General features: G+C 33.7%; 1 protein-coding gene across 2 annotated transcripts in view; it reads left to right on the top strand.

Moving 5' to 3' along the window:
• The window catches only part of LOC150110102 (uncharacterized), a 268,812-nt gene extending 255,967 nt beyond the window's left edge, over nucleotides 1-12,845 (top strand). For both annotated transcript variants that reach the window (XM_090391413.1, XM_090391419.1), the window contains exons 15-16: nucleotides 3,643-3,889; nucleotides 11,676-12,845. In XM_090391413.1, the coding sequence (XP_090247539.1) occupies nucleotides 3,643-3,889; nucleotides 11,676-11,819 (391 nt within the window). In that variant the 3' untranslated portion in view covers nucleotides 11,820-12,845. The remainder of the gene's footprint in view (nucleotides 1-3,642; nucleotides 3,890-11,675) is intronic.
• The last annotated feature ends 5,330 nt before the right edge of the window (nucleotides 12,846-18,175 follow it).

Here is an 18,175-nt window from a genome sequence, read left to right as displayed (position 1 = left end):
TTTTCTTCTTCCATTTGTAAACTTGCCTACATTACTCTTCTGCTTGAAAAATCTATTAAAAGCCTGAAATATGGAAAGGCAGCTGGAGTATGTGATATTTTTGACCAGAAATGCCCAAATATGGAAGTATCAAAGTTTTGCAGTGGCTTTACTACATAATTCAGAAAGCCTGGTTAGAAGGTCAAATTCCATGTGATTGGAGTACAGCTCTCATAGGTACCTATAAAATGAGGGGGAATAAAACTGAATGTGAAAATTAAAGAGGAATTTCCTACTAAGTATTCCACATAAGATTTATGTAAGCATAGTTGAGAAGAGGTTAAGAAAAATTGTGGAAGAGAAACTTGGAGAAGAAGAAGTTGAGTTCAGGTCAAATATAAGTCATTAAGATCAGATTTTCACTTTATGATGAATAGTTGAGAAATTGTGGGAATATAACAAGAATCTGTGCTTATATTTTTGTAGATGCCCAGAGAAATCTTTTCAAGATGCTACTATTATATGGGATAAATGGCACATTATACAGAACAATACATAGTTATAAGTCAGCAGTTAGAATTGAAAGAAATACAGGAAGATGATAGGATGTACTTTATCTGCTCTTATTTATCATCTATATGGATTGCATTAAGGAAGAAAGTGGGACTAAACCTGATATTAGAATCGGAGATCTCAACCTTAGCTCTTTGCTTTGTGCAGATGCTTTACTCCTAAACAAATTCAGTACAGTTCTCCAGGATTCACTAGCTATACCGAATGACAGCTGTAACAAATTTGGCATGAAAATCAACAATAAAAAAGATCAAAACTACGAAAATAGGCAGGAATATAGAAAACTTCAGTCTGCATTTTTAATGGAGAATCTATTGAACAAGTAAAATATTCAGCTATTTAGGCACAGGTTTTAGTGAAGATGGCAAATTAAATATGGAAATAGACAACAGAATAACTGACACTGGTTGCTAGTTGAATAAATTTATATAGAATGAGAGAGAAATAAGCCAAAACACTAAACTACAATAAGAATATACAAGACGGTGTTCAAACCGTTTTAAGTTATGGACCTAAGAGTTGGAGTAGAAATAATGCACTTGATTATAGACATACAGTTCCAAGAAAATTAGGACAGGAAACAGATGACACCAGTGTTAGAATCATATTATATAAATAAAGATATTAGGATTCAAGAATATGTGAGCAGAGCTAATATATGTCACTTAAAAAGAATAGGAGGGACAGGAAAGGTTAGAAAAACAGGGATGCTAAGCTGATGGGAAACAAAGTCCAAGATTTAGGTAGATTGATTTAGTCAGAAGTGCTGTAGAAGATGGAAATATTATTATTATTATTCAGGCCCCCATGGAGTCAAAAGACTCATCATGGGAGGTCCTTCCTAAGAAACACAAAGCCTATCAAGACTCATCAAGGAGAGGTCGCCCCCCCCCGAGTAACACAAAGTCTATCACACCACTCCCTAAACTCATTGACCACTCTCACCACTCCATCAGACAATGCATTCCATGGTTTTCAACCACCCTCCATGCAAAGAAACCACTCCTCACCCTCTTGCAAACAGTTTCCTTTCATAACTTCCAGGGATGACCTCTTGTCATCACTCCTTCCTGCTTCAACCAAGCGAAAGAACTCCCCAGTGTCAACCCTGTTAGACATCACACTATTGGAGTGCTTATAAGTAATACTTATTTGGAGGAAAATTAGATTAGTAATAACATAAAGTTAATCATGTAGTGCTGTCATAGTATTCTGTGTGCTCCTTGAGGGTACATATCAGGAAATTGAAGGTGATGATATAAATTTTTTCAATCATTCATTGAATATTGTTCTCACATTTACCGTGGTATCCATAAGAATTCCCTAAAATTCTTTGATTCTTAGGAAGAAACTGTGTTGTCCAATTAACATAATTAATCAGTTACACATTAATAACCAGCCTATGATTAGAATCACTCTCTCTCTCTCTCTTTCTTACAGACATTTGATTTCTGCTACATGCATTTTTTATGTATCTAACAAATGCAACTGTGAATCTTTAAATCCAGTGTTAATAAGTTTTTTCTTTCTTCTCATATTCTTCCTGTCCTCAAACTATAATTGAATAACCTCTTGTGTGTGTGATTGATTAATTATTATTATTATTATTATAGAGGTATCTGCATGGAGTCAGAAGATTCATTGCAGAAGAGACCCACATTAACCTTTATATACATAACGCCTATTATACTTCTCCTTAAACTTATTCACTGTCAGGATATTCACTACTTCTGGCAATTCATCCCACTCATTCACCACTCTCCAAGCAAGAAATATAGTCTGCACACCCTCCCTAACCACACTCTTAGACAACTTCCAGAGGCAACCCACTATTTGTTATGTATTGAAAAATACCTTTTGTGTCAATATTATAGAACTGTTTAGTACAGGGGCGAATGCTTGTCTTGAAATTCACGCTTGCTCTTGTTATCATTCAGTGAGAGGTGTGATTGAAGTCTGATTAGCGGAATAATGAATTATGACCATTTAAAACTATATATTTAGAAATTTATGTACATTTAATCATACAAATACAATATTTAGTTTACAAATGATATTCTATCTTTTTCAATTTACCTACTTGAATACAAATTCTACCCTACGGTTCTTCTTTATGAACTGGTCAATAACATCGTCATAAAAAGTTGGTTGTAACTTAATTTTCCCAAGCAACACACACACTTGTAAAGGCTGGCTGAAGCTCACTGGCTGGAGCTACTTTGACTACATATGGCCTTGTGTTTAAGACGACGTGAAAGGAGCGGAAATGGCTATGCGTGCATGCGTGCATGAAATCACAGTGCTGCAGCGAGGACCTGGAAGCTCCTACAACCGAGCAAGCCAAGGCAGCTTTGACTAGACGAGCAAGCATCAGACTTCGATACACAACGCAAAGCTCAATTATTGTCAAGCAAGCTTACATCTTCTGTCTACAAAAATAAAAGCCTAAATGGAATGCTTATAAATGCATGCATTTATTAACAAATAAATATTACTTCTTTCTCAATTAATGAGCTTGTGCAGCAAGCATAGAGAATTCACCCCTGGTTTAGTAACTTATACGTTTCTATCATATCCACCTCTTTTCTGGCTATCAACTAAACTTTGCAATCCACACCTTCAGTCTGTCTTCATAGAAGACATTCCGTTTCAAAGTCCTGTCACTAGTTTGGTCACTTGTCTCTGGATCCTTTCACAACTTCCTGCATCCCCAAGAAACCCACATGACCAGATCTGTGCACACTAGTCAATATGTGACTGAATCATAGCATTCCTTTAAGAGAGATAATAACATAATAACCTCCCTGTCTTTACTTATTAATGTGTTTTTCAACATTACCACTATAAAAAATATATATTCCATGGTGATCTTGGATATGTAAATGTCAGTGTTAAATTGCAGAAATAACATGGAGACACACTATGTATGTCTTCATGATATTTCTGTAATTCCTCTCTCTCTGACATAATACAGAAAAAAAAACATGAGGTATATAGGTAATACATAATACAAAACACAAAAATAGATTAATTTTTAAGCATCAGAAAAATTGTTTTACATCAAACATTTCAATTTCTTTCTGTTTACAGAGAAGTCATACTGGACTGTAGTAGGTTTCAGGTTCCTGAAGGACTCTTCTCCCCAGATCTTTGGGGTCTGGACAACCCTGGATTACATAAATTAGTCTACTGTGCCATTCAGGAGTGCAGTATTGACATTAGAAAAGAAATGACTCACAGTATCTATCTGAGTGGTGGTGTAACCCTATTGCCTGGTCTTCAAGAAAGGCTGGAGAAAGAACTTGACAAACTTACCCCTTCAAAGGTCACTCCTAAGGTATCCTGTTTGAATATATTAGTTTTACATAAATTGAAAGTATGTAGTTTAAGAAACAAGCATTTTTTTCAACAAAGTGATCAGATTTAAAAAAAATTCAACCATAACGATCATAATCCTATTTGTTTGTTAATTTCATAAAGAAAATGGTAACATAGGTACATCAAATACAGTAATGTGTTGGTCCTTTTTGGTCTTTTCTGCTCTGCTGAGCATAAAGGACCAACACATTACTGTATTTGATGTACCTATGTACTTAGTCTTTTAGTTATTGTATATCGGATTGGTTAGTCATGAGTAGATATCAGAATTATGAGTGACAGGATGTAGTCTTTGACATACTGGATTAAATCACCACCCAGTGAGAGACCACTGTCATCCCATTTAATGAATCCCTGAAGTGACTTGAAAAAGTTTCCAAACTTGGTCTCTAGAATGGAGTTTTTAGACTGTAAATAAATAAACATTTAAAATATTGGAAATCAAAAATAAAATATTCTTGACCTACTCACAGCACTAATGTACTATAAGTTTACAACCTTTTGAAGGTTGGAGGTGACATAAAAAAATTTTTTTAATTTTATTTTTTATGTAAATGTATGGAACATTTCCAATTTTTCTAATAACAGTGTTGATATTACCATTCTTCCTGGATATTTATTATCACTGTTCTTGCTGCTTATTTCATTTCATAATTTTTCACAGTAATTACTCCTAACATTTAAAATATCCTTATCTGCAGTCATTTTCATCATCTCTGATTTCTTTTGTGGTAATTGTCCTCCATTTTTAATCTTTTTCAATAGTCTTGAGAACATTTGACATGATTTCATATTTTGCCGGTTCTTGTTTTAGAACTGGTTCACTTTTATTATTTTTTTTCTCCAAAAAATTTGGATATTTTGAACATATACTTCACATCGGAAAGCTATTCAACTTTGATTACAGTATTTGTTTAAGTATTGGAATTATTCTCAGAGTACTACTACTATGTGACCCTTAAACTTCAACTTCCTACTTACTAAAACAACTTCAAGATCCCTGTCCCGATCAGTTTCTTATATCATAATAATCCTGCTAATATAATACACCATTAGATGCATCATAACTTTACACCGCCAATCATTTTCATGTGCACAGTTCCAGCTTGTGGGAAGTTTTCAGTATCGAGACCACATTATGATGTCAACTTCTTCTTCTCTTCTGTCTAAGACGGGTTGAGTCTTCTCTTGAGCAGGATCTTCCAGTCTTCTCTATTCCTTGCTGCTCGAAAAAGTTCCTTATATGTTCTGCATCCCGAGATGTTCTTTATTAATTTCAGCCAGGTAATTCTTGGTCTTCCAGGTCTTCTTTTTTCAGTTGGAAAAGTGTTAATTAGGACATTAGGAAGTCTGTCTGCGTCCATGCGTACAGTGTGTCCAAACCATCTCAGTTGTTGTTTTCTAATTTTTTCTATTATTGATGTCAACAACAAGTTTAATAAAAATAAGCAACTTTTACATTACTCTGCAAATACAATGTAAAAGTGGCTTTTTTACCTTTACAAAAAATCTCAAGATTTTTACATCTGCCAAAGCCTCCTCCTCCACATAACCCCATGAAAAAAACCAGTGTTTATGAGATTCATTGCTCTTGTGGCATTTGTTATGTTGGCCAGACAGGAAGAGATCTGTATGTCTGAACACGTCAAAAAAAAGAAGAGGGCATAAATCAGGCCTGGCATTCCACACAACCACTACTGGCCAACAGGTACTTTGGCAACAAACAAAAATGTCATATATTGATCATAACTTTTACAAGAAAGTTTAAAGAAGCCCTGCAAATGTTTAGGATCCCCTACACAATACAATAAATATCAAGGCTTAATTTTACATCAAGTATGGTCTGCTTTCATCAAACATTTAACTGCCGCGGACCTTGGATATAACATGCATGATACCAGAACATGATAGCAACAAATAGTAGTGTTCCAACATGCATATAGTAATGAATTTACTTCTGGTCGAAACCAGTATGGGTAGTGATCATTGCCTTTAATGTTTAGCATCATACATCTCCGCAAGGGGATGTGCTTTACATTAAGGAGAAATACTAAGAAAAGTGATCAGATCTTTATCCACCTTTACCACAAGTTGCCTTGACTGGCACTACCATGAGTTGCCTTGGACTTGCACTACTTGCAGGTGCAAACTTAACTTTCTTGTCTGTTTGCTTACTTGGGAAATAGGATTAAAACCAAGTTTATATAAAATTACTTGGTATCTTGAATACATAATATACCCAAGTTAAAAAACTTTCTATAAGGAATTTACCATTTGTGTTCTGGTTTATCAATTATATTAACAGTTGTGAAGTTATCAAAACATCTGTGTAATTAATTGTTAATAGGCTTTTGTTGTATTAAACTTTTCTGCACCAGTACCTCCCCCCCCCCCCCCCGATGATGCAAGTCTTATGACTTATGAAACTTGTTGTTGGGTTTTAATTGAATATTTTTATTGAACTCGTTTACATCATAATGTGGATCCAATACTGAAAACTTCCCACAGAACTGATAAACCACAGAAACTTAAGTTTGCATACAGTTCCAGCTTATTCAAATCGTTCTGCAAATGTATGTTGTATGTCAGTTGCATTCCTGATTACCTGTCTCAGCATCATCAGTAAATAGCTAGATGTCTCCTGTCAAATCCACTTTTTGATATGTCAGTTAGCCATTGTCTTATCTAAGCTAATATTATTATTATTTTACATTATCTCCATGGAGTCTGGAGACTCATCGCAGGAGACCTAAATCAACCATCATACACACAAATCCTATCATACCTCTTCTTGAATCCATTCCATTCACTCACCATGCAAAAAATCTGGTCTGCACACACCTACTAACCACTCTCTTACACAACTTCCATGGATGGCCCCTGGTTCTCTACTTGTCATGTATTGAAAAATTTCCCTTGTATCAATTTTATAAAACTCCTATCATGTCCTCTCCACCAACTATCAACCAAACTTTGTAACCCACAAATTTTCAACCTATCCTTGCAGGGGAGTATTCCACAGACCTATCACCATCTTGGTCACTCATCTCTGAATTCTCAACAACCTGATTGTCCCCCAAGAAACCAAAGTGACCAAATCTGTGCACAGTAGTCAAATCATGGCCTTACAAAGAGGGATAATAACTTCCATATCTCTGTTAGCGTGCTTTTCAACATCCAAGAGAGTTTATAATTTGATTCCACATCCTACAAGTGATGTAGCAGCCATCCATGCTGTATCCTGTCAAAAGCCTTAGCAAAGCCCAGAAGCATGCAACTCAACCATAACGTTATAAAATGTTGTTATTATGAACAAGATTAGACTTATTCTTGTGTGTTCTTTCCATGTTAATTTATCATATCTTTATGTTAAAACATTGTGTTAGTAATCAATAATCCATGTACTGAACTACCTTTATTATTATTCCTAATTGTTTTCTCCAAATTTTCCATAATCTTTCTAGAAACTATACAGTTTGCAATTCATTTCCTATTCTACCTTTTAGGTTTCCAACAAGAGCCAGCTTTTTTTTTTTCAACTGTCTTTTCTAATTGACAAAGAAGTTGCATTTTTTAATATCCCATTTTGAAATTTGTGTACATCACTCTACTGGAATTCATTACCTGTCATTCAACAATTTTACCTTCATGTTTTTTTGTTGAATACTAGTCCTGCCTTCCTTTCCATGATCACTATTGCATGAACAAATCATATCACTATTATTTACAAGTATGTAATCTATCTTCTTTGTCTCAGTAACACCAGCTATATCAACATGATAATTCCTCTGCTACCTATTTTTTTCAAAAGTATACATAGTCAGACTGTTGTAACGAGCATAGAAATAATGAGATCACAGCTGTAATGAGCAAAAAAAACATGATTTTAATTTATATATTCCCATACAATTTCTCACTTTTATAACAAGTGTACCACACAGATAACTAAAATCATTTAAAAATGAACTCTTCTATTGGAAACCTACTAAAAAAAAAAAGTCTCTCTTGGTTCGCAAAAAAAGGTAAAATTATTCATGAATTAAAATGTGGTGCACCAAAAAATGTTGAAGTGTGTAAAAAGTTTTCTTTATCTTCAACAGTGTTTAGACATTGTGAAAGAATGAAAATGTTTACATATTGGCACTCAAAAACAACATAACTGAAACAAAATTTAGAAAGTGTGAGCTTATAAACATCAATGAAGTATGGTTTCAATAGACAGTCATGATCTTGAAGGCTCAAACAGAAAAATTTGCTCATGATGATTTTGTATGTAATAACAGTTGGCTGGATAATTGAAATTGTGTTTATTATTAATTAGTATCTCTTTCTTTTAAGGTTACATGGTGATCAGCATTCATATTTAAGAATTTAGGGACACAAAACACACATGTTGAAATGATTATTTTACTAATTATTAATAAAATAACACTTATTTTATTTTGTTATTTTAATCACAAATAATAAAGTGTTATTTTATTAATAATTAGTAAAATAATCATTGCAACACGTGTGTTTTGTGTCCCTAAATTCTTAAATATGAATTAATTAGTATCATTTTTAATTAGAGAGAAGTAAACCATGTTTAGTATTAAGCATATGGTTTTAAAATTATGGACAAATAAATTGTTTAATATTAAGTCTACTATAGTTTATACATGCATATTTGTACATATAATATCTAGGTATGTAATTATATTATTATTTATTCCTCTCTAATACTACTTTTGTTTTTATCTATTTTTTATCGACTTATTGAAAATTAAAAAAAAAATAGGAGTTGGATTTAATTCATCACTGATATAGTGAAGTAATGGTTATAACAAGGAACTTTTGTTGGTTCCCTAGTCTCATTATAATGAAGTTCAACTGTATATTCAACAACATATGTCATATTTTTGTACAACTTCTTAACAAGCTCAGATTCGATTTTGGAGGCAAAACATTTGCAGCATTGCATCCAATCTTAATTTCCTCATCATTGGCAAAGTATTTTTCTGCTTGAGAAGTATAACTACTGATCAGAGAAAGAATTGGATAATGCCAGGTCTGGGCACCCATTTCCAACTAACTAGTATATATATTCATGTAAGAAGCTTAATGGAGTGAGACAGTAATAAGGATTAAAAATGTTATTTAATTCTTCTAATATTTCATCTCAGTCACCGAGACATTGTTGGGAATTACAACATGAGACTTGTAACACACACAAAGGCAAAGGCAACAAAAACTAAGCGAAACACATGAACGAAAGACAAGAGTCCTAACTAGGTGGGGCATCTTCTTTGGGCACCTGGGATCTCGAAGTATTAGTGTTTCCCATATTTTAGTAAGTTTAATGCAATCATATTTATTTAGATTAGACTGATTTGTGAGAGCAGCTGCAGATTCCAAAAATAGTCTTTCTTTCTAAATTTACTGCAATGGAGCATGATGTGCAATTGACCATAGTCATGACTGTAGATGTATTTTTTTGTGTTCTTCCAAGTGGATGTTGGCTGATCTCCCTGTCTATCCATAGTAGGTCAACTTGCAGGAACAGGGCACTTTATATACTCCAGGCACAGAGAGAGAGAGAGGAGGATGCCTTCAGTCAGGCTTGAAAGCCATACAGAGCATGTATTTCTTTAAGATTGTGGCTATTTTTTCTGAAGTGCCTCGGACATATGGAATGATGATAGCATTATTAAAATCTTTCTGAAGAGAAGATCAGGGAAAGGGGAAGGATTGGTTATTTTTTTGATACTTTGGAAACTGTAGCCATCAGATAAGAAGGTGAGGTGTATATGATTAAGTTTTGATGTAAGAGAGGATTCACTGGAACAAAAGTTATAGACTCTGTTGGTTATTGTTTTAATGATACCATATTGTTGAGAGACAGGAGGGTGATGAGAAAGTTTGGATAATGCCAAACTTTCTCATTACTGTTGGGTAGGCCTGTTACCAAGGTGTCTGGAAAGGCACCTTTCCAGACACCATGGAAACATGCCTTATAATTTCAATTTATAAAAAGGAAACAAATGTGAGAATTAAGAGGAATTCTTCTAGTGTGTGTGTTCCAGATAACATTATGCAACCATACCTGAAAAGATGCTGTGAAAAATTGTGGAAGAACACATGATTCAGGCCTATAGAGGTTATCAGGATCAGATTTTTACTTTAAGATATACAGTTGAGGAATCAAGGGCTATAATAAGACAAAGCATGTGACAATATACCAAGAGAAATGTCATTCAAAAGACTGCTATTATATAAAATAGTAGTCCTGAACATTCATCTCATGAGTTTTTAATGACACTTATGGCATATTAAAGTTTATTAGATACACGTATTCATAAGAATATAATAATTTACATACAATGTGTTGTGTAAATGGGAAATTATAATCTATACTTAAGTTGCAGATCAGCAGTTTAGAAATGAAGGTATAGGAAGATGGTATGATGTCAAATCAGATATTGGACAAGGGTGCACACTATCTTCACTCTCTCATTCATCATCTGCATAAATTTCATTATGAAGGAAAGTGACATTAAACCTAATATTAAAGTTGAAAACATTAAACTCAGTTCTTTATTTTATTCAGATGTTATACTCTTAAAGAAATTTGGCAGAAGTCTGTAGAACAAGTAAAAAATAATTAGTTATATACAAAATTTTTAGTGAGGGTGGCAAATAATTTATGGAAATGCACAACAGAATGAGCAAAGATGATATGATGGAGAACCAGTCAAACAAATTTGTGTGAAGTAAGAAAGAAAGTAATCAAAACACTAAACTAGCAGTATATAATATAGTGTTCCAATTTTGACTCATGAATTTGAGAGTTGAGTTAGAAATAACATTGTTAAAAGCTAGAGATTACAGAAATGAGAGTTCATTTCATTCATCAATTTGTAACCTATTTTGAACTGTTTGGATACTAATAATGAATTATTTTCAATAAACTTTCAATAATGACTCCATTTAAACCAAGATTGCAATGCATCTACAAAGTTTAGTTATGAGTGAAAATTTCAAATTTCATTAAATCTTATCCAGCCAGAACACAAATCACAATTGCTTAAACATTGTCATAAAACATACCTAACAGCAACAAAAAAAAGTGATTTGAAAGTGGCAGAATTAAGGGGCTTTCTTAAAGAAAAGAAACTAGAGTGAGGGAAAATTCATAGCTCACTTTATTCAAGGAATTATTTCATAATCATGAATCATTACCATGATTATGTGTAGAAATACAGTTTATTTTCATTATAGCCAATACCACTACAACAAACTTGTGCACAATAACCAACTACTGAAAAGTCCCTACCAGAGACTCATGGGTACAATGTTCTACTAAAAGAATTTCACTATGGCAAACTAGTTGTGTATTCCTTATGAGTTTGCTATAGTGAGAGTTGCCTGTACAAAATAACTGTGAAAAAAAAGCTATTTGATCAGTATTTATTAAGTGTAAATTAAATTATTACAGTAATCTATGGTTAACTGTGTAGCATGAGAAAGTGGCATGAATTCAGCTTCATTCGTTAGTGCAAAGATCTGTTCAAAAATCAATAATCCAAGTTTTACTTGGTTGTTAAACTTGGATTATTTTTTTAATATATGTTGCATTTAGCAATGTTGTGACAACAATTATCTCATGGTATATTATTAATTGCATATTCTTTAATATTATCTTATATATATGTTATGTTAACTGCAAGCTTTTCTTCTAACACAGTTTCATTTTATTTTCTACATAGGTTCATGCATCTCCATATCGATACCACATGGCCTATCTTGGTGCATGTCAGCTTGCTTCTACTGATGGTTTTGATGAAGTATGTGTAACACTTGATGAATGGCGTAAATGTGGAAATGCTTGTCTAGAAAAGTGGCATATATAAAATTCCTGTTGTTCTATATTGAATTGATGAAGTTAACTGTGATAATGTTACAAACTTGTCCAGCCATATGAAATAACATCAACATTATATTACCAGAACAAATTTATTTATAATGGTAATGACTGTAGCAGTGCAGCTGTTTTTGTGACAAAAGTGAACAGTCATTACATCTGTGTTGAGCAATTAAGACATGAAAAGCTTTGTTTCTTCAAATGTTTTATAACCAACGGCCAAGAACTGCATTTAGAAGACATGGTAATTTGTTATATATATGTATACATACACACAAAACCATCATTATCTCTACCATTATTAGTATGGTAAATTTATAAAACAATGACTTTATGTACAGTTTGTAAAGATATTTCGAGTACTGATCCCCAGTAGCTCAGCCTGTGCCAAGAAACTTTTATTTAGGGGATAAAAATGAGAAAAGTTTAGTGAAGCCTATTGTCATTCATAATTCTTCCCCATGAGTGATATAACAGATCTGTAATTTCACTATTGCATATGATAGTTATCTTATATATCAAAAATGTGCAAATCCTCCATATTTGTGTTCATCAGACTGTGCCACATCTGGAAGATTACATTTATTTTGTGATGCAGTTATGTCGCTATACTATTCATTACTGAATACTGTAGTTCTTCCTTAACATTCCTTTATTATTATTATTTTTTTAACTATTTGTACTTATGCATATGATACAATGTGTATGCAGTTTATCATCAAGAGCATTTTTTGTTCTTTTTACTCTGTTTCATTTTGTCACTTCAAAAGACATCCAAATTAATTTTGTTTTTCTTGAAATTTTATACAGTATTCTTTTAATTGTTCATTGTTGTTTTGTCAAGCATCTGTTTAAGACAAAATAAAATTTATAATTTTTTTTTAAATTTAACAATAGTAACTACTTTTTCTCCATTTGTAACTTAAAAAACTTATCTTTCTTTGATAAGAATGCTGTAAACTACATAAACCAAAAATAATATGGAAAGGTGAAATAAAGTGAAATTTTACCCATGTTTACTTAGTTAAAATGTTTGTTTTTTCTTCATTTGAAAGCAAGTAATTCATTATCAAATTCCTGATATATATCTTCAAGGGACATATGGGACAAATTCCTGATATATGTATCTTCAAGTGACATATGGGATACTGTGATAGTAATAATGTAAACTTTCATATAATACTATTGACTGTATTCCTCCAAATTACTGTTATCTGTCAGATCTTATATTGCAGTCTTCTAACTGCATCAATCTGCCTAGATCTTATATTGCAGTCTTCTAACTGCATCAATCTGCCTAGATCTTATTTATTTTCCTCCAGCTCTTTTCCCTAGCATCAAACACCTGTTTTGCTAACCTTTCCTTTCCCATTCTAAGTCAAATCGGGAAAGGTCAGCAAAACAGGCTTTAAACCACTAAAAACAAAGAATTATTAAAGTCTGTAATTCAAAACATCATGCATTTCTCAACAAATGCTCTCTGAAGGTACAAGCACAAATGCAAACACCACAGATATTATTCACAGCATTCTGTAACTTTTGAGAATTATGATTAAAAAATAAAAAATCTTTCAAGTACCATCCAATGGCATTAAAATTGTCATCTTTTGCATTAAACATTATAAACTACTACACTTAACTTCATAATAACTTGAATTTATAGCCTTCATCTAACTTTTTTTATAATTTATAGGATTTATAATTACATCTTTCCTTTTTTTTAGTAGTCCTTGAGAAGAGTGTATATTTGTGGCTTTCTTTCTTTAAGCAGCAATCCCACAAATAAAAGATTGTAGAACCTATAATACACTGATACTAAAGGTAGATTAAATGCTGGGAACATTGTGTGTGTGGGGGGGGGGGGGGGGAATGAAGAAAGAGTTGTTTCAAGCAATGGGGCACCAAAGTGATACACACAGACACATGAAGTCTGTTCAAAAAATTCTGCAACAATTATTATTATAAAGAAACTGAGCATATTGTTTTTTAAGAAGATATGTATATAGACATGTAACATGACAAAATAAACCCCAAAGTCATTGTGTCACCGGCAGTACTCTGATGAATGAACCCTAGTTTTTTTTTTTTTTTTCCTTTTTGAGTGTGCCGATGTCAGGGATTAATGAGAAATACGTGTGCATTAAGTTAAAGATGGCCAAACTTCAAATGAAGATAACCATCACTTTAGACTACCATCATATCGCACCAACGATTTTGGTGGCTCATATTCATGAAGAGGTCACCAGCAATCAGCAAATTACTGTTTGAGAGTTAGCCTGTTAAGCAGGCTAGCTCTCACACAGTAATTGGATCCTGCCTCCGAATTCTGATGCAAGATTTGGAGATGAGAAGGACTGCTGCAAATTTCAGCTCTTTCAACTTGCTAGTTTGTAGCTCAAAAGAACATCACAGTCATGCCTCACTCACCCTATTCACCAGATTTAGCCCACTGTGCCCCAAGCTGAAATCTGTACTTAAAGAATAAAGGTTTCAAGACATAAATGAAATTAAACAGAGTAAACTCAAACCCATTCCTTTAGAACAGCCAGAGATGCTTCCAAAAGTATGAAAAATACTGGGAACACTGTATTATGACAGTAGGAAAATATTAAAATATTTCAGAGATATACAAGCTTGTCCAGAGCAGGATTCTAACATCCATGCCCATGGTGGGATTCAACCAGATACGAGGGTGGTCTGAAAAGTTCTCGGCTTTGGCTATAGATGGCAACACTATTGGCAAGATTTTTTTTTTTTTCCTAAGTTAGTACATCTGTCATAAGTGTCCATGCGAAATTGCAAGTCATTCTATCAAGTAGTTGTTTTATACAGCTGTCTGAATCTAAAGTGTTGTCTGTATCCCTTGAAATGGATAAAATTGAGTATCGTGCAGTTATAAAATTCTTTGTAAAAGAAGGTTTAATGCCAAAAGAAATTCATTCGAAGTTCATAAAAGTTTATGGGCACTCTTCTCCTTCATTTTCCACAATTAAGAAATAGGCTGCCGAGTTTAAACATGGCCATACTAACCTTGAGGATGATCCACGTGAAGGACGTCCAAAAAGTATAACACCACCAGAAATCATTGATTGAGTGCATGATATGGTATTGGATTAGCGGCAAGTCAAAGTGTGTGAAACTGCCGAGACTATAGGCATTTCAAAAGAACATATAGGATATATTATGATTGAAGAATTGCATATGAAAAAGCTTTGCACAAGATGGGTACTGCACTTCCTCACAGCAGATCAAAAACGCACTTGCATGAAAATCTCTAAATAATGCTTGGAGTGTTTTAACAAGAATAAAAACTGACTTTGTGCGTCGATTTATTACTATGGATGAGACTTAGATTCACCATTACACACCAGAATCAAAACAGTGGACAGAAGCTGGTTGTTCAGTGCCAAAGAAGACAAAGTCAGCTCCATCAGCAGGGAAGGTCATAGCATCAGTATTTTGGGATGCTAAAGGCATTTTGTTTATTAATTATCTTGAAAAGGATAAAACAATAACCGGGGAATATTATTCCGATCTTTTAACTAGACTAGATGAAAAAATTCGTTAGAAAAGACCTGGTTTGCAGAAGAAAAAAATCATCTTTCATCAGGACAATGCACCTGCCGACAAAGGTGCTTTGGCAATGGGAAAATTAAGGGATCTGCACTATGAATTGTTAGAGCATCTATCCTATTCCCCAGTTCTAGCTCCCTCTGACTTCTATCTCTTCCCAAAACTAAAACTCTTCCTCACTGGTCAGCGTTTTTCTTCGAATCAAGAGGGATTGCAGCTGTAGAGGGGTATTTTGCAGATCTTACCGAGAACCACTACAGTGACAGGATAATGGCGCTGGAATAAATGTATTAGTCTTAAGGGAGAAAATAATTTTGAAATTATAAATTTGTTTTTTCATTGTAAGGGGCTAAGAACTTTTCAGACCACCCTCCTACAACCTGTTGGTTGGAGAGCAGGTATTCTACCAACTCAGCTATCAGAATTCTATGTTCCAACATAGAATGCCCATGGCAATATATACATAAATCATCTGCAAGAGAGAGACATAAGTGAGATATAGGTCATTAATTAATTGTACTATTAGCAGGATTGAAGATTTTTAATGTTTAAGAAGCAATGTTACAAATATGGAAAGTGTTCTGAAAGCAGGGCAGATTGGAATTCACGTGTATCTTTAACACACCTAGATCTTGGTCTACTTTCAGGTTTTCTTGGCAATGGAGGGGGGGGGACAGTGTTTGAAAAAGAGATCTACTCTTTTCTCCCACAGTTCCTGCACATTCACAATCTTATTTACTTAGGTGATCACTTTTTTTTTATTATACACATTAATTTGCACCATAGCCCAAGGTTATATAAATGATCCAAAAATTTTAGTCAATCTTAATATTTTTTAAAAAAATAGCAATGCACCACTGTATCTCAATGTATAATGCAGCATTTTTCCCCAATAAATTATTTGGTAACGGATGCATGTGTGTTTCAAAAAGTTATGTTCTCATCTACGTAGGCTGTTCAATAAGTAATAAGACTATATTTATACAGAAAACAGATTACCTTTAATCGTCATCATTTACATGGTCTTTTTCGACCTAACTACCGTGAGACGCGATGCATTTGTCCCAACGTTGCATCCACTTCTTAAACACATGTGAGAGTCCGTTTTTTGAGAGTTCTTTCAAAACCGCCTCTGCAGCTTTTACACATGCTTTGTTGCTTTCGAAATGGCGGACTCTTAATGGTTTCTTGAGCTGAGGAAACAGCCAGAAATCACACAGTGCGAGATCAGGACTGTATGGAGGATGTGGCAGGATATCTGTGTTGTTCTTCTGCAAAACGTCCACTACACAACCAGCAATATGTGGCCTTACATTATCGTGGTGCAATAAAAAGCCATTCTTCAGCAATGGACGCTTCCTTTTGACGTGCTTGATGATAATCGCTGCTGTGTTGATCATTGTCTCTGTGATGGATGTTGAAGGTCTTATCTCACGTTCAAGATCTTCCACATTTTGCCTTCCTTCCTTCCTTAAAAGTTTTATGCCAGCGAAAAACACTTGCCCTCGACATTGCTTCATCGTGGAAAGCTTCGCATATCATGTTAAAAGTGTCCGATGCCGATTTTTGCAAACACGCACAAAATTTAATCGCATAACGGTGTTCCAAGGATGCTTCCATTTCTAAGACTGGTCACGCCTCGTAGGTGCGCCGATGAGCAGTTGTGTTTAGTCACGTGACACTCTGGCACATCAGCCCATATACGCCATCTATCAACCTCTTTTGTTAATACATACAGCAACATTTCTTTATTCCACAGAAATTAATATTGTGATGAGTGGTTTCGCCACAGTAAAATTAGTCTTATTACTTATTGAACAGCCCACGTATTTCTTCTAATCAGAGGAAATATGCCAATGAATAAAATAAAAACCATATGAGTAGAGATGACATTTTTATACCAATGTTCTTACAAAATTTGGCAGCTCTTGAAGGACAACGCTAAAAAGACAACAAGTATATAGTTTTCTAAACTTTGTTTATTGCAGCAGCTATTCACAAAACAGTTGCCTAGCTTGTCAACATGTCACAAAATCTGCTAACCACAGTCTTAAAGAACAGTAGTTGTTTTACAAGCTACGTTACATGGCAAGAAAACATTTGCTATGGGCAAGATATGAAGGTCAATTGATCTTATGATGGGCAATTATACATATTTAATTATATATATTTATATATATAGATAGATAGATAGATAGACAGATCTTTAAAAAAAATGTACTCTCAAATCTTGCTGAATTCAATATCAACTACAACAGAAAATGCAATTAAACTTGTAAAGTTAATCTCCAGTCAAATCTTTAGATCTACACAATCATACAAAGCAATCATCTGTGTTCACATTAGGAATTTTTAAATCAAGGTTTGATTTTAATTTTCCTTTGGTTAAACAAAACATTTCTTAGATAAGAAGTTTACCTAAATGCTAACTTTACAATAATTAATATTTGGCTATAATTAGGCAAAAATGCTTAATTTCATGAACAATTATTAACACATCAGACAACATACACCTTGTATAGAAAGAAATCTAATATGCTGCCTAGGAACTTTAGGATTTAGTCAAAATACAATTGAAATGCTGTGTGAGAAAGTAATTCAATTTGTAAAATGTCCAATTGGAATGTATGTAAAATGTAATCTTGGCAACCAGAAAATCTCAAATTTATTTTCTCCAAAAAAGGAATAACAATTTATTTATTATTATTTTATTATTTTTTTTTTTGAAGGTGCAAAATTTCTTGCCTACCTAATCTGAAAAGGAATGGGAAA

Source organism: Typopeltis vanoorti, chromosome 1 (assembly GCF_054136105.1).
Source record: "Typopeltis vanoorti isolate ZY-2024b chromosome 1, IOZ_Tvanoo_1.0, whole genome shotgun sequence".
Lineage (NCBI taxonomy): Eukaryota > Metazoa > Arthropoda > Arachnida > Uropygi > Thelyphonidae > Typopeltis > Typopeltis vanoorti.
Note: the sequence above shows the minus strand (reverse complement) of the source record. Positions and strands in the feature narration are given on the sequence as shown.